Consider the following 23099-nt stretch of genomic DNA (forward strand, 5'->3'; position numbering starts at 1 on the left):
AAAAAGTGGGGAATTTTTTGTCACAGTGTCAAAAACTCTGGAAATTTTTTGGGTCAAAAAGTGGGGATTTTTTCTAAGTGTCAAAAAGTGGGGATTTTTTCTAAGTGTCAAAAAGTGGAGATTTTTTTTAAGTGTCAAAAAGTGTGGATTTTTTTCAAAGTGTCAAAAAGTTGTGATTTTTTTCTAATTGTCAAAACGTCGGAAATGTTTTTGTCACAAAGCTGATTTTTTCCAAGTGTCAAAAAGTCGGAAATTATTTTGTCAAAAACTCTGGAAATTTTTTGGGGATTTTTTCTAAGTGTCAAAAAGTCGTGATTTTTTCTAAGTGTCAAAAAGTTGTGATTTTCTCCAAGTGTCAAAAAGACAGAAGTGTTTTTGTCACAGAGTCGATTTTTTTTTAAGTGTCAAAAACTGGATTTTTTCCAAGTGTCAAAAAGTCGGGATTTTTTTCCAAGTGTCAAAATGTCGGAAATTGTTTTGTCAAAAAGTGGGGATTTTTTTGTCTCAAAGCCTGGATTTTTTACAAGTGTCAAAAAGTCGGGATTTTTTTCCAAGTATTAAATAGTCGGGATTATGTCTAAGTGTCAAAATGTTGAAATTTTTTTTGCAAAAAGTCGGGATATTTTTGTCAAAAAGTGGGGAATTTTTTGTCACAGTGTCAAAAACTCTGGAAATTTTTTGGGTCAAAAAGTGGGGATTTTTTCTAAGTGTCAAAAAGTGGGGATTTTTTCTAAGTGTCAAAAAGTGGGGATTTTTTCTAAGTGTCAAAAAGTCGTGATTTTCTCCAAAGGTCAAAAAGTCGGAAATGTTTTTGTCACAAAGTCGATTTTTTTTAAGTGTCAAAAACTCTGGATTTTTTCCAAGTGTCAAAAAGTCTGGATTTTTTTCCAAATGTCAAAATGTCGGAAATTGTTTTGTCAAAAAGTGGGGATTTTTTTGTCTCAAAGCCTGGATTTTTTACAAGTGTCAAAAAGTCGGGATTTTTTTCCAAGTATTAAATAGTCGGGATTTTTTCTAAGTGTCAAAATGTTGAAATTTTTTTTGCAAAAAGTCGGGATATTTTTGTCAAAAAGTGGGGAATTTTTTGTCACAGTGTCAAAAACTCTGGAAATGTTTTGGGTCAAAAAGTGGGGATTTTTTATAAGTGTCAAAAAGTGGGGATTTTTTATAAGTGTCAAAAAGTCGTGATTTTCTCCAAAGGTCAAAAAGTCGGAAATGTTTTTGTCACAAAGTCGATTTTTTTTTAAGTGTCAAAAACTCTGGATTTTTTCCAAGTGTCAAAAAGTCTGGATTTTTTTCCAAGTGTCAAAATGTCGGAAATTGTTTTGTCAAAAAGTGGGGATTTTTTTGTCTCAAAGCCTGGATTTTTTACAAGTGTCAAAAAGTCGGGATTTTTTTCCAAGTATTAAATAGTCGGGATTTTTTGTAAGTGTCAAAATGTTGAACATTTTTTTGCAAAAAGTCGGGATATTTTTGTCAAAAAGTGGGGAATTTTTTGTCACAGTGTCAAAAACTCTGGAAATTTTTTGGGTCAAAAAGTGGGGATTTTTTCTAAGTGTCAAAAAGTGGGGATTTTTTCTAAGTGTCAAAAAGTGGGGATTTTTTCTAAGTGTCAAAAAGTGGGGATTTTTTCTAAGTGTCAAAAAGTCGTGATTTTCTCCAAAGGTCAAAAAGTCGGAAATGTTTTTGTCACAAAGTCGATTTTTTTTAAGTGTCAAAAACTGGATTTTTTCCAAGTGTCAAAATGTCGGAAATTGTTTTGTCAAAAAGTGGGGATTTTTTTGTCTCAAAGCCTGGATTTTTTTTACAAGTGTTAAAAAGTGGGGATTTTTTTCCAAGTATCAAATAGTCTGGATTTTTTCTAAGTGTCAAAAAGTCTGGATTTTTTCTAAGTGTCAAAGTTGGGATATTTTTGTCAAAAAGTGGGGATTTTTTTAAGTGTCAAAAAGTCTGGATTTTTTCTAACTGTCAAAAAAGTCGGAATTTTTTTGTCACAGTGTAAAAAAGTCAGGATTTTTTCTAAGTGTCAAAAAGTGGGGTTAAGTAGCAAGAGAATAGACTTCATATTGCAGTGTGATGAGACGCTGTAGCAACATGCAAACATATAAGCTCCACATTGATGCCAGTCAACAATGGAGATGTTCTTCATGCTCCATTCAACAGTCTTCATGTTAGAAAACTACAGCCATTCTCCACAACTGTGATGAGCTTTAAGAGCCGTCATCGGTCTCTATGACGTGGAAGAGGGTGACGTTGAACAAGACCTGGTGTCCGTTGTTCCAGGCGTACAGCACTCGCTCTCTGGCGTTGTAGTCCAGCATGGAGATGTGGAAGTACTGGTTGAGGAAAGGAATGTCCACGTACTCGTACGTGGACGTCTTGGTGGAGTAGGCGTAGTAGACCTTGGCACCGGACAGGTGAGAGTTGGTGATGTAGAGAGTCCCGCAGATCATAAAGGACTCCCCCGCGTTCCTTTTGGAGTACTCCGTGTTCCAGGTGTTCAGGACCTGCAGGGTGACGGGGTCCATTTGGGAGAGGACCACATTGCCGGCGTTTTGGTTGGTGGCGTAGGCCACCCACATGCCCAGCTCGTCCGCCATGATGTCGATGTCAGAGTAGCCTCCCCACGTGTACGGGTACATGTTGTGGAAGCCGGCAAATTCCAAAGCTCTCTGGGCCAGAACTGTGCCGGTCTCGAAGCAGTACTTGACGATGATGTTGCTCTGGTACTTGTTGTAGTAGAGAGAGCCGTTGTAGACGATGTGATTGGTTCCTTCCCATTTGAAGGGAAGGCTGTAGCTGCGAGCCACCACCCCCGCCATGAAGTCCTCCATTGTTTGGAACTCCCGGACGATCTTGCTGTTGGTGTAACCGTCCATGTACCAGACCTGGGTCACATTGGTGGAGTTATTCATTTATATTTATATATATATACAAACATATCTATATATACACACACATATGTATATATATATATATGTAAATATATATGCATATATACACATGTATATATACAAAATATGTATATATATGTATATATATATATATATGTATGTGTGAATATATATTCACACACATGTAATTATATATACACAAATGTATACAGTATATACACATGTATATACATATGCATATATATTTACATATATACATATGCAGAGGCAGCTCCCGCCATCAGTGTGTGAATGTGTGTGTGAATGGGTGAATGTGTAAATAGTGTCAAAGCGCTTTGAGTACCTTGAAGGTAGAAAAGCGCTATACAAGTATAACCCATTTATCATTTATATTTATATATACACATACATATATATATACACACACGCATATATACCGGTATATATATGTATGTATGTATATATGTATACATATGTGCGTGTATATACCAGTATATGTGTATATACATATATATGTATACGTGTATATACATATATATGTGTATACTGTATGTATATGTGTATATACATATACATACATATGTATGTGTATATACATATACATACACACATACACATGTATATGTACATAATATAAAGGTCAAAAAGCATGTTGTTTCAATGTTGTGTTTGTGTTGTAAAATATTGGTTGAGAAATGACCAAAACTCAATAAATAGTAGTAGATAGTAGTTAGTAATTTTCTTGAGTTGTTGTGTACTATTGACTTTGTTTTGATCAAAAAATTGTATGCAATAAAACCGCAGTCAGAACAAGATTAAACATTACGTTGATATTTGTCAACTGTCAACACTCACCTTAAATATATGCAACACTTACATGTCATCACTATGGGAATTGGCATCATAAAAAGGGTAAAAAGTGCTCTCACTCTGTTGTGTCTTGTTGACGCCAGCGAGTCCGTCATCCACGCCCCGAACCGAGTCCCAGAGGTCTTGACTGTGACGGGTCCAGAGACTTTCATTAATTTCCCGCATGCTGTCAGGGAAGGAAAGCAGCAGGAGAATGGACTTTACCAGCAAGTTGCAGTGTCAAACAAGTCCAGTGCTTAACTTATTGATGATTTGTGTCACCTTAATAATCTACACGGCATGGAGAAGTTAACTCACTTAACTTATTGATGATTTGTGTCACCTTAATAATCTACACGGCATGGGGAAGTAAACTCACTTAATTTATTGATGATTTGTGTTACTTTAATCTACACGGCATGGAGAAGTTAACTCACTTAACTTAATCTACACGGCATGGAGAAGTTACCGGTAACTTACTTAACTTATTGATGATTTGTGTCACCTTAATATACACGGCATGGAGAAGTTAACCCACTTAATTTATTGATGATTTGTGTCACCTTAATAATCTACACGGCATGGTTAGAAGTTGACTCACTTAACTTATAGATGATTTGTGTCACCTTAATAATCTACACGGGATGGTTAGAAGTTGACTCACTTAACTTATTGATGATTTGTGTCACCTTAATAATCTACACGGGATGGTTAGAAGTTGACTCACTTAACTTATTGATGATTTGTGTCACCTTAATAATCTACACGGGATGGTTAGAAGTAAACTCACTTAACTTATTGATGATTTGTGTCACCTTAATAATTTACACGGGATGGTTAGAAGTAAACTCACTTAATTTATTGATGATTTGTGTCACCTTAATAATCTACACGGGATGGTTAGAAGTTGACTCACTTAACTTATTGATGATTTGTGTCCCCTTAATAATCTACACGGCATGGTTAGAAGTTGACTCACTTAACTTATTGATGATTTGTGTCACCTTAATAATCTACACGGGATGGTTAGAAGTTGACCCACTTAACTTATTGATGATTTGTGTCACCTTGATAATCTACACGGGATGGTTAGAAGTTGACTCACTTAACTTATTGATGATTTGTGTCCCCTTAATAATCTACACGGCATGGTTAGAAGTTGACTCACTTAACTTATTGATGATTTGTGTCACCTTAATAATCTACACGGGATGGTTAGAAGTTGACCCACTTAACTTATTGATGATTTGTGTCACCTTAATAATCTACACGGGATGGTTAGAAGTTGACCCACTTAACTTATTGATGATTTGTGTCCCCTTAATAATCTACACGGCATGGTTAGAAGTTGACTCACTTAACTTATTGATGATTTGTGTCACCTTAATCTACACGGCATGGAGAAGTTAACCCACTTAACTTATTGATGATTTGTGTCACCTTAATAATCTACACGGGATGGTTAGAAGTTGACTCACTTAATTTATTGATGATTTGTGTCACCTTAATAATCTACACAGGATGGTTAGAAGTTGACTCACTTAACTTATTGATGATTTGTGTCACCTTAATAATCTACACGGGATGGTTAGAAGTTGACTCACTTAATTTATTGATGATTTGTGTCACCTTAATAATCTACACAGGATGGTTAGAAGTTGACTCACTTAACTTATTGATGATTTGTGTCACCTTAATAATCTACACGGGATGGTTAGAAGTTGACTCACTTAATTTATTGATGATTTGTGTCACCTTAATAATCTACACGGGATGGTTAGAAGTTGACTCACTTAATTTATTGATGATTTGTGTCCCCTTAATAATCTACACGGGATGGTTAGAAGTTGACTCACTTAACTTATTGATGATTTGTGTCACCTTTACAGTCTACACAGCATGGAGAAGTTAACTCATTGAACTTATTGATGATTTGTGTCACCTTAATCTACACGGCATGGAGAAGTTGACTCACTTAATTTATTGCTGATTTGTGTTACTTTAATCTACACGGCATGGAGAAGTTAACTCACTTAACTTAATCTACACGGCATGGAGAAGTTGACTCACTTAACTTATTGATGATTTGTGTTTCTTTAACAATCTACACGGCATGGTTAGAAGTTGACTCACTTAATTTATTGATGATTTGTGTCACCTTAATCTACACGGCATGGGGAAGTTAACTCACTTAGCTTATTGATGATTTGTGTTACTTTAATCTACACGGCATGGAGAAGTTAACTCACTTAACTTAATCTACACGGCATGGAGAAGTTAACTCACTTAACTTATTGATGATTTGTGTCACCTTAATAATCTACACGGCATGGTTAGAAGTTTACTCACTTAACTTATTGATGATTTGTGTCACCTTAACAATCTACACGGGATGGTTAGAAGTTGACTCACTTAACTTATTGATGATTTGTGTCACCTTAACAATCTACACGGCATGGTTAGAAGTTAACTCACTTAACTTATTGATGAATTGTGTCACCTTAATAGTCTACACGGCATGGTTAGAAGTTGACTCACTTAACTTGCCCATGCAGCTGCGCAGCCTGTGGTCCAGACGCACAACACGCTGGTAGAGTTTGTCGTAGTCGTGAGCGCCCATTTCTTCCTGGATGCTCGTCAGCGCTGACGACAGGTTCCTGACTTCCTCTTTGAAGTCGGAGACCAGCGCAGCGTCCATCTTGTACTGCTCCAACACTGGGATCAATGGCTTCAGCTCCTCCATCTTGTCTTTGAGCTCCTAAAAGGATCAATGCCACCGCACAAAGGTCATGAATAAGAAGAGAGATGGCTAGGATTCAAGCGTGTCCTGATCCAGTCGTGATATCAGCTTAGTGGCCTTGTGGTTGGAGTGTCCGCCCTGAGACTGGGAGGTCGTGAGTTCAAACTCCGGCCGAGTCATACCAAAGACTATAAAAATGGGAGCCATTACTTCCCTGCTTGGAACTCGGCATCAAGGGTTGGAATTGGGGATTAAATCACTAAAAATGATTCCCGGGCGCGGCTCACGCTGCTGCTCACTGCTCCCCTCACCTCCTAGGATGGGTCAAAATGCAGAGGATACATTTCACCACACCTATTGTGTGTGTGTGTCCTGGGCATGACGTTAAAGTGCATCCGGCAGTGGAGGCTCCTCTATGGGGTCTTGGGGCACTAGGAGGTTAACCCCTTTACTACTGTTACCCCAGGTGGCCGAAAGGACAAGATCACGGGTACAAGCGGCCGAAATGAGTTTCCTCCGGCGGGTGGCGGGGCTCTCCCTTAGAGATAGGGTGAGTAGCTCTGTCATTCGGGGGTAGCTCAAAGTAAAGCCGCTGCTCCTCCACATGGAGAGGAGCCAGATGAGGTGGTTCGGGCATCTGGTCAGGATGCCACTCGAACGCCTCCCTAGGGAGGTGTTTCGGGCACGTCCGACCGGTAGGAGGCCACGGGGAAGACCCAGGACACGTTGGGAAGACTATGTCTCCCGGCTGGCCTAGGAACGCCTAGGGATCCCCCGGAAGGAGCTGGACCAAGTGGCTGGGGAGAGGGAAGTCTGGGCTTCCCTGCTTAGGCTGCTGCCCCCAACCTCGGATAAGCGGAATAAGATGGATGGATGGAAAATTAAATTAAATGTAGGCTATAGAACATAATGTATGCGGACCTTGAATGGAACATTGTCACAGCAGCGAGACCTGACCACACACGGCCCGCACGGCACGGTCGAAAACTGTGTCCTCCATGCAATCGCCCCCGAGTGCTCCCACCTGAACCCAATTAAATGAGGTTACCATGGCAACCGCACCATCGCAACGGTCCCATCCCTGTCAACACTTCAACTCCAACACTCCGGCACCCAAATGAGAAGGGCAGGATGGCATGAACAATTCAAAATAATAATAACAATTGAGCCATAAACATAAACAAATTATAATCACCTTTGAGGTTGTTTTTTTTATACTTCAGCGTCTTGCAGCAAGCACAGCTTTGTAACTGGTCTGACCAGTGTGCTTGTTTTAGTTTTGACTAGCAGAACGCACCAATCCTTTTTAATCCGGATAAGTCTTCATGACTCTTCCAAGTAACAGGAGTCACGTGGAGCGGTAGTGTCTGCGATCAGTCCAATGTCATTTGGGACGAGACTTCTTCTCTGTTTGCTCCAACTCTGCCGCTCCTGTAGCAAAGGTAAGTACCCTCTTAACCAGCGGTTCCAGAATAGGTCCGAGATATATTGGACTTGTCTCCATCTTCGTTTGAAATAGGAGGTCTGACTTTTCGAATAATCCAAAATTGGTGTTCCTTTCATGGTCAGAATGTGATTGGGAGTGAGGGCTTCTAGATCATTGGGATCCCCAGACAACCTTGTTATGGGGCGGTCATTCAGGATCTCTTCGACTTCACACAGCACCGTTTGAAATCCTTCGTCATTCGAGGTTTGCTGTCGTAGAACTGATGTCAATGTTCGTCGGACAATTCTGATCAAGCTCTCCCATGCAACTCCATGGTGAGAGGCTGTTGGTGGGTTGAAGCTCCACTGTGTTCCTTCCTCCAGAAATGCCGACTGTACTTTGCTGTGGTTTAGAGCAGAGAATGCTTCTCTTAACTCTCTTTCAGCACCAACAAAATTGGTTCCATTGTCAGACCTTAAATGAGAGCCTGGTCCTCTTCTACAAATGAAGCTGCGTAGAGCATTTAAAGAGGAATCTGTGTCCAAGGAGTAGGCGACTTCCAAATGGACTGCTCTACATGCCATACAGGTAAAGATGACCCTATATCGCTTTTCCAATGAACGACCTCTATTGACCTCAACTGGGCCGAAATAATCAACTCCGACGTTGGTAAATGGAGGTAAGTCGGCAGCGATCCTCTCTACAGGCAGGTCTGACATCTTCTGTTCGCCCAATTTCCCTCTATGGCGTTTACAGAAAACACAGTTTGAAATGATTTTTCTTGTGGCTGCATTAGCACTTGTGATCCAATATTTCCTTCTCAGCCTGGAGAGTACGTGGTTTCTCCCACCGTGGCCCAGTTGTTCGTGGATGTGTTTTAGTATCAGAGCGGAGATATGGAGATCTTTTGCAAGGATAATGGGATGTTTAGAATCCTCTGACATTGCTGCTTTACTCAATCTCCCTCCTACTCTAAGCAAACCATTTTCCAGAATGGGGTCCAGCTTGTAAATGGAACTGTCTTTCTTCACGTTACTCTTCCCAGATTTCAATAAAGCAAGTTCCTGTGGGAATCTTTGCTCTTGAGTGAAGTGGATGATGGCTGTCTCAGCTCTTGAAAGATCGTCTGGTGTTAGAGTTTGGTTTCCCAGTGCAGCTTTAATGCGCATCATTTCCTGATCCATTTTGTCATCACTTAGTAGTTTTCTCTTTTGACTCATCTCCAGTAGAGTCCTCCTTATTTTCAGGATCCAGGCAACTGACCTCTTCAACCGTTTCCAGTCAGAGAAATAAGTGATCAGTTGGTGAGTAGCACTTCGAGTATCAACAATAACTGCATTGGTGTTACCTCTGGGTCCTCTGCTGGAATCCCAAACTCCAAGATATCAGCTGGCCACTCTTGCTCTGGTTTCTTCAGAAACTCAGGGCCTTCTATCCATCCTTTGTGAGTCAGTAACTCATCCACTTTAACTCCTCTGTACTCTGCGCCACTATCAAATACCACACGCAGAGTTCCTTTTTTGGGGTGGCACACCCCATGGTGTGAAATGTACCACACCTTCCCATCTGAACGGTCCACTTGCTCTTCAGGGACACGCTCTGCATAACCTTTACTGATTACATCATTGAGAAAGGCAGTAGATTCTCTGTGAAATCTTTCATCTTTCCCAAACCTCCTTTTCAGACCAAGTATGCGTTGCCTAGCAACACACTGATTGTTGGACAGAGACACATCATCCTTCCTTTTAAAGGGCAGTTCCAAAGTGTAGTGTCCATCTTGAAGCTTGCATGAATCAGTCATGACCTTCATGTCATCTCTAGACATTTCTTCTTTGTCTTCTGATGACCTGTTGTTAAAATCATGGTTATATTGATTGTGCAGCAGCTCCACCAGCTTTGTTATGGAGATCCTGTTGACAGTAGTAGTGGAGCAGCCAATCTTCCTCCTCTTCTCACTGTAGTCAGGAAGGCCATTAATGACCCCCACCCCAATAGGGTCTTAACGGCATACGGCCCATTTCTACGACTGTTGACCACTTCCCAGGGTTCAAGCAGTTTAGACGCATTGGTCTTAATCAATAGCTCTACATTGGCTTGAATACGAGGAAGAGTGACGCCATCCAAGTATGGCCATTTAGCCAACTCCTCTTCATTGATGAGGTTGCTTGTCGTTACGGGCATCCTTTTTTGGGTGTAGACCTTGGGAAGGTCGTAGAACTGTTGCCCAGTGAGGCTTGAAATCTCTAAGTCCATCAGCATGTAACTGGAAACTGATGTTTTTGGGCCCATGGTTAGGAATCTTATTTTAGTTTTCCTTCCATTCAAGTTGAGCTTTGTCATCAAGTTTTCAGAACAAAATGTATCTGTGCTGCCCGGATCCAGGAATGCATAGGTTTGTATGACTGTGTCCTTTATTGGACTTTATCTGTACAGGCAGAATTGACAGAATTCCATTTCCATTACCAGCCCCCGTTCGTCCACATGTTTGCAGAGATACTTACTTAGATTACTCACAGATAGTTTCCTTGCCTTATTGTGGTTTGCATTTATGTTGCTTGCTCTTTCTTTCTGTCGAATATGAAGCAGACTTGGATGGTTTTGCTTGCATACCTTGCAGGTCAAGCGCTTGTCACAATGCCTGCTAAAATGTCCAACATGAAGACACCCAAACAGATTCCTTTCTGTCTTATGAAAGTTATCTTCTCCCTGTGGGTCTTCTCCTCCATATCAGGACACTGGTCAAGAGCGCGATTTTTAGAGCAGCAAACACAGGCGTTTGTGGTACGAGCAGATGCACTTTGCTTTGGAGCAGGTTTAAATCTGGTTTGATCTTCTCCTTCAGAGGTTTCGATAGTAATGGTCACCTTTGAATTTGGGATGACCTTGTACCTAGGTTCCATTCTAGAGGCTAATCTTTCCTGTGATAAAATGGCAACCAAGGTAATCAAAAAGGTCAACCAACGAACGAGATTTCTCTATAGAATCTCCTCTCTGGTCAACAAAAGCACCATGAAGATTCTAGCGGGAACTCTCGTTCAACCCTTTTTCGATTACGCATGCACCTCCTGGTACCCTAGCACTTCCAAAACCCTCAAATCTAAACTGCAAACATCCCAGAACAAGCTAGTCAGATTACTTCTAGACCTCCACCCCAGATCACACCTCACTCCTACCCACTTCTCCAAAGTGGGCTGGCTCAGGGTGAAGGACAGAGTAAAACAACTTGCACTGAGCCTAGTCTATAAAATCCGCTACACCTCCCTGATACCGAAGTACATGTCAAACTACTTCCTTAACGTAAATGACCGCCATAACCACAACACCAGGGGGAGCTCCACTAACCACGTTAAACCCAGATTCCGATCTAACAAAGGTCTTAACTCATTCTCTTTCTATGCCACATCAATGTGGAATGCGCTCCCAACAGGTATAAAAGTAAGGGCATCTCTATCCTCCTTCAAAACCGCAATAAAAGTACACCTCCAGGCAACTTCAACCCTAAACTAACACCCTCCCCGGATTGTTAATAATCAAATGTAAACAATCAAATGTAGATAATTTTCTTATGCCTTCTGATCTCTCTCTCTCTCTATGTCCACTACTTGCTGTACATATCCTACCAAGTCAGACCTACACCGTTTCAATATCCATTTCTCTGTTCTCAATTGTTGATGACTGATGATAACAACCAAACCTAACCCCCCCACACTCCGAATTGTAAATAATGTAAATATTTCAATATATACACCCTGATGATTATCTTGTGTGATGACTGTATTATGATGATAGTATATATCTGTATCATGAATCAATTTAAGTGGACCCCGACTTAAACAAGTTAAAAAACGTATTGGGGTGTTACCATTTAGTGGTCAATTGTACGGAATATGTACTTCACTGTGCAACCTACTCATAAAAGTCTCAATCAATCAATTCATTCCTTTTACAGGTTTACTTCCTGTACTCTGTTGTGCATTCTGGATGTCTCCAAAGACTGGGTCAGAGACAATTTTCACCTGTCGCTCAATGAATGCTACAATGTCTGAGAACTGAGGTCTGCGATGGTGGTTTTCCAATATGCTGCATGCAGAGACTCTCCAGCTTTCTCGCGGCCTGTACAGCAACTTGGAGATCACAGTTTTCATGTTAGCTGGCATATTAAGTTCCTGCATATACTGCACGTTTTCCATGGCAGTGCAACATTCTCGAAGGAAAAGTGAGTAGGCTTGCAGAGCTCGTACATCTTCAGACTTCACCAAAGGCCAGTTAAACACTTTCTCCATGTAAGCTGCTGTTATCTGGTACTGGTCACCAAAGTGTTTTTCCAACAAATACTTTGCCATCTCATAGCCTCTGTCTGGGGGCATGTGTTGACAGCTACGCACCAGTTCTTTAGGTTGACCCCTAGTGTACATTTCCAGATAGTACAAACAGGGGGGTCGGGGGCGTGGCTAAGAGGGGAGGAGTATATTTACAGCTAGAATTCACCAAGTCAAGTATTTCATATATATATATATATATATATATATATATATATATATATATATATATATATATATATATATATATATATATATATATAAATAAATAAATAAATAAAAGAAATACTTGAATTTCAGTGTTCATTTATTTACACATATACACACACATAACACTCATCTACTCATTGTTGAGTTAAGGGTTGAATTGTCCATCCTTGTTCTATTCTCTGTCACTATTTTTCTAACCATGCTGAACACCCTTTCGCACCCAGAAAGGTTTCGAGTATCACCAAAAAAACGGAATCTCTGAAGACAGTATAACAATCTGTGTTAAAGGTGTACAAATACTGTTTGTATAATAAGCATGTTATTGTTTACAAATGAGGGTTAAGAGTTGAGTACTAAAAAAAAAAGAAAAAAAAGAATGTGGCTTAAGTACAGTTTTTTAATTGAGCTGCTGCATTTTTTGGTTGGGTTGTTTATTTATTTTAACTTCTACATTTCTAAAAGGGGAGGAATGTAATAGAGTGATCTGTGTTTGTCTGTTGCCATCTCCTGGTGAATGTTGGCTATAGCGTACTGGGGTTACTTTTTGGTTGGCCAACGATTTACGTGGTGTTGCGCACCTGACGTCAAGTGTGTGAGTCTGTTCTGAAGTCTACAGTAAAGAGACGTACTTCATCACCTCGCCTGGTTATTGCCTCCAACTCAATATATTACAACAACATTGCTGTTTACGGCAGACGAACTGCTTTACGGTAGAATAAAACATGACTGCTGTTGTGTGTTGTTACCGTGCTGGGAGGACTTTAATGAAACTGCCTAACAATAAACCCACATAAGAAACCAAGAACTCGCCCTCCATCATTCTACAGTTATAACGTGATTGGGCAGGCACGCTGTTTATATTGTGGGAAAGCGGACGTGAATACAGGCTGTTGACACGTCACTCAGGTCCGCATGGAGCTGGAGGGGGCGTGGCTTCCAGCTCCGCCTGAATTTCGGGAGATTTTCGGGATAAAATTTGTCCCGGGAGGTTTTCGGGAGAGGCGTTGAATTTCGGGAGTGTCCCGGACAATCCGGGAGGGTTGGCAAGTATGTCTGTGACTCCTCCTCTTCCAATTTCATGTTTACATTTTCCTCCTCCTCTTCCAATGCATGTTTTTCTTTTAGAGCTGCAGAGCGGCCAGCGAGGGCAGCCCTTTCGGCTTCTGCCTGTCTGCGAGCTGAGGAGGTGCTTGATCTCCTAGAACCAGACCGTGTGTGACTCCCATGTGATTTGGGACTTATAACATTAGAAATAGGGACGGCGTGGCGCAGTGGCCGTGCGCAACCCGAGGGTCCCTGGTTCAATCCCCACCTAGTACCAACCTCGTCATGTCCGTTGTGTCCTGAGCAAGACACTTCACTCTTGCTCCTGATGGCTGCTGGTTAGCGCCTTGCATGGCAGCTCCCGCCATCAGTGTGTGAATGTGTGTGTGAATGGGTAAATGTGGAAGTAGTGTTAAAGCGCTTTGAGTACCTTGAAGGTAGAAAAGCGCTATACAAGTACAACCCATTTATCATTAATAAATGCTGTCATTTGGATTGATTTAGTTTTCCAGATCCTCGATATTTTCCAGGGTTGGTGTTTTTGTCCAGGTGTTAACATGCTCAATAAATTCATGTACATTGATTAATTTTGCTTTGTACCATATGTCGTGTTTGATTTGGTCCTCTGTAGGTCGAATTGGTAGGAGGGATTTGCAGTTTCCTTTATAACATTGAGATATTTGGTGAAAGCAGATTGCACTTCCATTTTGTCTGCTTCATTTTCCATCATCTCCATGATATGTTCTCGCTTGCCTTGTTTAATTTGGATCTTCTCTCCTTATAAAGTGTTTCAATTCTCTCCATTAGGGCTTTTGGTGTCATTTTTACTGTGCGGTTTTTTACGTCCTGGGATTGTTTTTCAACATCAGATGTTTGATCTGTGTCCACCTGTTTTTCCATCTCTGATTTTCAGTCATTTCTGACAATTCAGCCTGAGAGGGTTCCATTTGACCTTTAATTGTGTCACCAATTGAATGCGTTACATTTGACTCCTCCATTAACGCAAGATCATGCATTTCCAAAGCATCATGTTTGCCATTTCCAGGATCCATGATTATACACAACCCACAATTCAGAATCAGATCAAACCTTGTTAATGTCAGTCAAAACACCAAACATCAAAACTGCAGTTATTCATTTGCATTTGTTCGAACCAAAGCCTCACCCATGAACAGGCTTGCACAAGGAATCATGAAACACTTGAAGGTTCCAGGTTCGATTCCCGCTTTCGCAATCCTACTCACTTCCGTTGTGTCCTTGGGCAAGACACTTTACCCACCTGCTCCCAGTGCCACCCGCACTGCTTTAAATGTAACTTAGATATTGGGTTTCACTATGCAAAGCGTTTTGAGTCACTAGAGAAAATCGCTATATAAATATAATTCACTTCACAATCACATATACCGTATTTTTCGGACTATAAGTCGCAGTTTTTTTCATAGTTTGGCCGGGGGTGCGACTTATGTGTGAAATGATTAACACATTAGCGTAAAATATCAAATAATATTATTTATCTCGTTCACGTAAGAGACTAGACGTATAAGATTTCAGGGGATTTAGCGATTAGGAGTGACAGATTGTTTGCTAAACGTATAGCATGTTCTATATGTTATAGTTATTTGAATGACTCTTACCATAATATGTTATGTTAACATACCAGTTGCTTATTTATGCCTCATATAACGTACACTTATTCAGCCTGTTGTTCACTATTCTTTATTTCTTTTAAATTGCCTTTCAAATGTCTATTCTTGGTGTTGGCTTTTATCAAATAAAATGTCCCCAAAAAATGCGACTTATACTCCAGTGCGACTTATATATGTTTTTTTCCTTCTTTGTTATGCATTTTCGGCCATTGCAATTTATACTCCGGAGCGACTTATACTCCGAAAAATACGGTATATATATATATATATATATATATATATATATATATACAGTATATATATTAGAGATGCGCGGTTTGCGGACACAACCGCGGAGTCCGCGGATTATCCACGGGTCGGGCGGTTGAAATAAAAAAAAATTAGATTTTATCCGCGGGTCGGGTCGGGCGGTTGAAATAAAAAAAAATTAGATTTTAAATAGATTCAGGCGGGTGGCAGTTAAACCAATTCGGAAATATATATACATAGTTAAATGTTGCTACCCACATACGAAAAACGAGCAGGCACCTGCAGCACGCCACAACAGAAGAAGAAAAAAAAAAAGAGATGGCAACGCCGGCAGCAAACGTGGTACGCGACAAACTAAAAAAGGGAATACTAAAGACCAGGGGAAAAAAGGCCAGAAAAGTTCAGCGTGGACTCGTTTTTATGAGGTTGTAAATCAGGATGATAGTAATGCTGGCTACGTGATTTGCAAGAGCTGCGACGCTGTTTATGTCTACGACAGTCACAAAACCGGGACATCTAACATGGTGCATCACATTTGTGCAAAACCCCGAACCTCCACAAACACCCTGAGCATGAGCAGTTTCGTCCGCCGTGATCCCAGAAGAGTGCCACAGGATGTTAAAACAAGATAGAACGCAGCTGCCTGCAGCAGTTTGAGTGGCGCGAGTGCGCTTGGAGGTGCGCTCAGCGCGGCTCCCAGATGATTGCGCACTGGTGTGCGTCTGGGCCGTGACAGCGTGGCACGTATTGAATGTCTCTGCTGCATTGGATCAGTCTCCTTTCTTTAACAGGCAAAAGCTTTATAACCTCACTAATGCCTTGCATCGTCTATATTAGATATATAACAACGGGCGGGTGCGGTTTTGATTAAATGTTAGTTCGGGTGGATGGCGGATGGTTGACGACTTTTGTGATGCAGTTGCGGATGAAATAATTGCCTATCCGCGCATCTCTAATATATATATATATATATATATATATATATATATATTAAAGTTAAGTTAAAGTACTAATGATTGTCACACACACACTATGTGTGGTGAAATTTGTCCTCTGCATCCCCTTGTTCACCTCCTGGGAGGTGAGGGGAGAAGTGAGCAGCAGCAGTGGCCGCGCCCGGGGATCATTTTTGTGATTTAACCCCCAATTCCAACCCTTGATGCTGAGTGCCAAACAGGGAGGTAATGGCTCCCATTTTTATAGTCTTTGGTATGACTCGGCTGGGGTTTGAACTCACAACCTACCGATATCAGGGTGGACACTCTAACCACTAGGCCACTGAAACTGCTTACTTCCATTTGTAACGCTGGTTCTTCTACACTTCCTAAAGGTCACTAAATACTTTGTTCTTAGTGTTTAAAGCCAATTTAGTGGTTAGCTTAGCTATTAGCATTTCTGCTCCCGGCTTTCTCCCGCTGTGTCACATATTTGGCTGCATGCTCCAGTGATAATAATCCAGTTTAGTTACCATCATGGAGGTGATTGTTACCATTTTAGGGGAATGGCTCCACACTGTGTATGGACACCCATAAATAGCTGCTAGACACTTTTCAATCGGGGATTAAAGGAAACGGGATTAATCGGCAATGACGATGACACACTTTTTCATGAAAATCGGACAATACTAATCGGCACATCGGAATCCCAATCATCCGAACTAACTCTGTCCACAAACTTCTGTACGTCACAGTAGGGAAAACAATCAAAACAATGCAAACCTGGAAGTTTCTGGCCACGACAGCTTTCTTGTCATCCTCAATCTGCCTGAATTTGGTCCTCAGACCCTTCATGTGGTTCTCCATCTTCATCACGTACTGCAAGTCCCTCTGGGTTCGCAGGTTCAGCACCTCAATGGACTGAGACATGTTCTGCACCTAGGATGTGACATCAGACTAGTCTTTAACCACTGTTACCAAACGGTCGGTTGATTACCTGCTCGAGAAGATGGCGGAGCTGCCTGCTTTTGGCATCTCTGGAGCACAAACTTTGCTCTGGCGCCACCACCGTGCAGATGCAGCGGCCGTCTGCATCCTGGGCCGAGCTGTACACCTGCCAGCCCTCTCTGGGCCTGACGGTCTGCAACACAAACCAAATCCACAGTCAGGGGGCGACGCAGCGTTGTCATCCACTTCAGCGCTGAAGAGCTGATAGTAGGCTGTGTTCAAAGGAGAGAGGCCGACATGTAAGATACAGACGAAGAGGACTGGTAGGAAGCACACCCAGCAGGCACAAGATGTTGAAACAAGGTTGAGAACTTGTTGAATTAAGTCCTGACGTTGAGCAACTCAAACATGCTTTTTGACAATGTTTATTCAATGTTGGGTTCTGACATTGATTTGACCATTGAATTTTGGTCATTTTACAACCTAAATTTTACAACTCAACCCTAACGTTGAAACAGCATGCTTTTTGACGACGTTTAATCAATGTTGAGTTCTGACGTTGAATTGACCATTGAATTTTGGTCATTTTCCAACCAATATTCTACAACACAAATACAACGTTGAAACAACATGCTTTTTGACGACGTTTAATCAATATCAGGTTCTAACGTTGATTTGACCATTGAAATTTGGTCATTTCCCAACCAGTATTCTACAACGTTGAAACAACATTTATTCAATGTCAGGTTGTGACCATTGAATTTTGGTCATTTCCCAACCAATATTCTACAACACAAATACAACATTGAAACAACATGCTTTATGACAACGTTTAATCATTGTCGGGTTCTGACGTTGATTTGACCATTGAATTTTGGTCATTTTCCAACCTAAATTTTACAACTCAACCCTAACGTTGAAACAGCATGCTTTTTGACGACGTTTAATCAATGTTGAGTTCTGACGTTGAATTGACCATTGAATTTTGGTCATTTTCCAACCAATATTCTACAACACAAATACAACGTTGAAACAACATGCTTTTTGACGACGTTTAATCAATATCAGGTTCTAACGTTGATTTGACCATTGAAATTTGGTCATTTCCCAACCAGTATTCTACAACGTTGAAACAACATTTATTCAATGTCAGGTTGTGACCATTGAATTTTGGTCATTTCCCAACCAATATTCTACAACACAAATACAACATTGAAACAACATGCTTTATGACAACGTTTAATCATTGTCGGGTTCTGACGTTGATTTGACCATTGAATTTTGGTCATTTTCCAACCTAAATTTTACAACTCAACCCTAACGTTGAAACAGCATGCTTTTTGACGACGTTTAATCAATGTTGAGTTCTGACGTTGAATTGACCATTGAATTTTGGTCATTTTACAACCTAAATTTTACAACCCAAATACAACGTTGAAACAACATGCTTTTTGACAACGTTTAATCAATATCAGGTTCTAACGTTGATTTGACCATTGAATTTTGGTCATTTCCCAACCAATATTCTACAACACAAATACAACGTTGAAACAACATTTATTCAATGTCAGGTTGTGATGTTGAGTAGACCATTGAATTTTGGTAATTTTCAAACCAATATTCTACAACACAAATACAACGTTGAAACAACATGCTTTTTAATGACATTTAATCAATGTTGGGTTGTGACGTTGATTTAATCATTGAATCTTGGTTATTTCCCAACCAATATTCTACAACACAAATACAACGTTGAAACAACATGCTTTTTGAAGACATTTATTCAATGTTGGGTTCTGACGTTGATTTGACCATTGAATTTTGGTCATTTTCCAACCTAAATTTTACAACTCAATCCTAACATTGAAACAACATGCTTTTTGACGACGTTTAATCAATGTTGAGTTCTGACGTTGAATTGACCATTGAATTTTGGTCATTTTCCAACCAATATTCTACAACACAAATACAACGTTGAAACAACATGCTTTTTGACAACATTTAATCAATGTTGGGTTCTGACGTTGATTTGATCATTGAATTTTAGTCATTTCCCGACAAATATTCTACAACATTGAAACAACATGCTTTTTGACGACGTTTAATCAATATCAGGTTCTAACGTTGATTTGACCATTGAAATTTGGTCATTTCCCAACCAGTATTCTACAACGTTGAAACAACATTTATTCAATGTCAGGTTGTGACCATTGAATTTTGGTCATTTCCCAACCAATATTCTACAACACAAATACAACGTTGAAACAACATGCTTTTTGACAACGTTTAATCATTGTCGGGTTCTGACGTTGATTTGACCATTGAATTTTGGTCATTTTCCAACCAAAATTTTACAACTCAACCCTAATGTTGAAACAACATGTTTTTTGACAACGTTTAATCAATATCGCGTTCTAACGTTGATTTGACCATTGAAATTTGGTCATTTCCCAACCAGTATTCTACAACGTTGAAACAACATTTATTCAATGTCAGGTTGTGACATTGAGTTGACCATTGAATTTTGGTCATTTCCCAACCAATTGTCTACAACACAAATACAACGTTGAAACAACATGCTTTTTGACAACATTTAATCAATGTTGGGTTCTGACGTTGATTTGATCATTGAATTTTAGTCATTTCCCGACAAATATTCTACAACATTGAAACAACATGCTTTTTGACGACGTTTAATCAATATCAGGTTCTAACGTTGATTTGACCATTGAAATTTGGTTGAATCAATGTTGGGTTTTGACATTGATTTGATCATTGAATTTTAGTCATTTCTCGACCAATATTTTACAACACAAATACAACGTTGAAACAACATGCTTTTTGACGACGTTTAATCAATATCATGGTCTAACTTTGATTTGACCATTGAAATTTGGTCATTTCCCAACCAATATTCTACAACGTTGAAACAACATTTATTCAATGTCAGGTTGTGACATTGAGTTGACCATTGGATTTTGGTCATTTCCCAACCAATATTCTACAACACAAATACAACATTGAAACAACATGCTTTATGACAACGTTTAATCATTGTCGGGTTCTGACGTTGATTTGACCATTGAATTTTGGTCATTTTCCAGCCAAGATTTTACAACTCAACCCTAACGTTGAAACAACATGCTTTTTGACGACGTTTAATCAATGTTGAGTTCTGACGTTGAATTGACCATTGAATTTTGGTCATTTCTCAACCAATATTCTACAACACAAATACAACATTGAAACAACATGTTTTTTGACAACGTTTGATCAATATCAGGTTCTAACGTTGATTTGACCATTGAAATTTGGTCATTTCCCAACCAGTATTCTACAACGTTGAAACAACATTTATTCAATGTCAGGTTGTGACATTGATTTGACCATTGAATTTTGGTCATTTCCCAACCAATATTCTACAACACAAATACAACATTGAAACAACATGCTTTATGACAACGTTTAATCATTGTCGGGTTCTGACGTTGATTTGACCATTGAATTTTGGTCATTTTCCAACCTAAATTTTACAACTCAACCCTAACGTTGAAACAACATGCTTTTCTACGACGTTTAATCGATGTTGAGTTCTGACGTTTATTTGACCATTGAAATTTGGTCATTTCCCAACTAACATTCTACAACCCAAATACAACGTTGAAACAACATGCTTTTTGACAACGTTTAATCAATATCAGGTTCTAACGTTGATTTGACCATTGAATTTTGGTCATTTCCCAACCAATATTCTACAACACAAATACAACGTTGAAACAACATTTATTCAATGTCAGGTTGTGATGTTGAGTAGACCATTGAATTTTGGTAATTTTCAAACCAATATTCTACAACACAAATACAACATTGAAACAACATGTTTTTTGACAACGTTTGATCAATATCAGGTTCTAACGTTGATTTGACCATTGAAATTTGGTCATTTCCCAACCAGTATTCTACAACGTTGAAACAAGATTTATTCAATGTCAGGTTGTGACGTTGTGTTGTGACATTGATTTGAAGTCATTTCCCAACCAATATTCTACAACACAAATACAACGTCAAAAACAACATGCTTTTTGACGACATTTATTGAATGCTGGGTTGTGACGTTGATTTGACCATTGATTTTTGGTCATTTTACAACCTAAATTTTCCAACTCAAATCTAACGTTGAAGCAACATGCTTTTTGACGACGTTTAATCAATGTTGAGTTCTGACGTTGATTTAATCATTGAATTTTGGTTATTTCCCAACCAATATTCTACAACACAAATACAACATTGAAACAACATGCTTTTTGAAGACATTTATTCAATGTTGGTTTCTGACGTTGATTTGACCATTGAATTTTGGTCATTTTACAACCTAAATTTTCCAACTCAAATCTAACGTTGAAGCAACATGCTTTTTGACGACGTTTAATCAATGTTGAGTTCTGACGTTGAATTGACCATTGAATTTTGGTCATTTTCCAACCAATATTCTACAACACAAATACAACGTTGAAACAACATGCTTTTTGACAACATTTAATCAATGTTGGGTTCTGACGTTGATTTGATCATTGAATTTTAGTCATTTCCCGACAAATATTCTACAACATTGAAACAACATGCTTTTTGACGACGTTTAATCAATATCAGGTTCTAACGTTGATTTGACCATTGAAATTTGGTCATTTCCCAACCAGTATTCTACAACGTTGAAACAACATTTATTCAATGTCAGGTTGTGACCATTGAATTTTGGTCATTTCCCAACCAATATTCTACAACACAAATACAACGTTGAAACAACATGCTTTTTGACAACGTTTAATCATTGTCGGGTTCTGACGTTGATTTGACCATTGAATTTTGGTCATTTTCCAACCAAAATTTTACAACTCAACCCTAACGTTGAAACAACATGTTTTTTGACAACGTTTAATCAATATCGCGTTCTAACGTTGATTTGACCATTGAAATTTGGTCATTTCCCAACCAGTATTCTACAACGTTGAAACAACATTTATTCAATGTCAGGTTGTGACATTGAGTTGACCATTGAATTTTGGTCATTTCCCAACCAATATTCTACAACACAAATACAACGTTGAAACAACATGCTTTTTAACGACGTTGAATCAATGTTGGGTTCTGACATTGATTTGATCATTGAATTTTAGTCATTTCTCGACCAATATTTTACAACACAAATACAACGTTGAAACAACATGCTTTTTGACGACGTTTAATCAATATCATGGTCTAACTTTGATTTGACCATTGAAATTTGGTCATTTCCCAACCAATATTCTACAACGTTGAAACAACATTTATTCAATGTCAGGTTGTGACATTGAGTTGACCATTGGATTTTGGTCATTTCCCAACCAATATTCTACAACACAAATACAACATTGAAACAACATGCTTTATGACAACGTTTAATCATTGTCGGGTTCTGACGTTGATTTGACCATTGAATTTTGGTCATTTTCCAACCAAGATTTTACAACTCAACCCTAACGTTGAAACAACATGCTTTTTGACGACGTTTAATCAATGTTGAGTTCTGACGTTGAATTGACCATTGAATTTTGGTCATTTCCCAACCAGTATTCTACAACACAAATACAACATTGAAACAACATGTTTTTTGACAACGTTTGATCAATATCAGGTTCTAACGTTGATTTGACCATTGAAATTTGGTCATTTCCCAACCAGTATTCTACAACGTTGAAACAACATTTATTCAATGTCAGGTTGTGACATTGAGTTGACCATTGAATTTTGGTCATTTCCCAACCAATATTCTACAACACAAATACAACATTGAAACAACATG

General features: G+C 39.3%; 1 protein-coding gene across 2 annotated transcripts in view; it reads right to left on the minus strand.

Annotated features, from left to right (window-relative positions):
* Positions 1–1732: 1732 nt before the first annotated feature.
* Positions 1733–23099, minus strand: part of olfm3a (olfactomedin 3a) — a 46898-nt gene continuing 25531 nt past the window's right edge. For both annotated transcript variants that reach the window (XM_061964789.1, XM_061964788.1), the window contains exons 2-6: positions 17310–17453; positions 17096–17251; positions 6282–6501; positions 3824–3930; positions 1733–2888 (exon numbers count right to left, since the gene is read on the minus strand). In XM_061964789.1, coding sequence (XP_061820773.1) covers positions 2211–2888; positions 3824–3930; positions 6282–6501; positions 17096–17251; positions 17310–17453 — 1305 coding nt within the window. In that variant the 3' untranslated portion in view covers positions 1733–2210. The remainder of the gene's footprint in view (positions 2889–3823; positions 3931–6281; positions 6502–17095; positions 17252–17309; positions 17454–23099) is intronic.

The sequence above is a fragment of the Nerophis lumbriciformis genome, linkage group LG07 (genome assembly GCF_033978685.3).
Source record: "Nerophis lumbriciformis linkage group LG07, RoL_Nlum_v2.1, whole genome shotgun sequence".
Lineage (NCBI taxonomy): Eukaryota > Metazoa > Chordata > Actinopteri > Syngnathiformes > Syngnathidae > Nerophis > Nerophis lumbriciformis.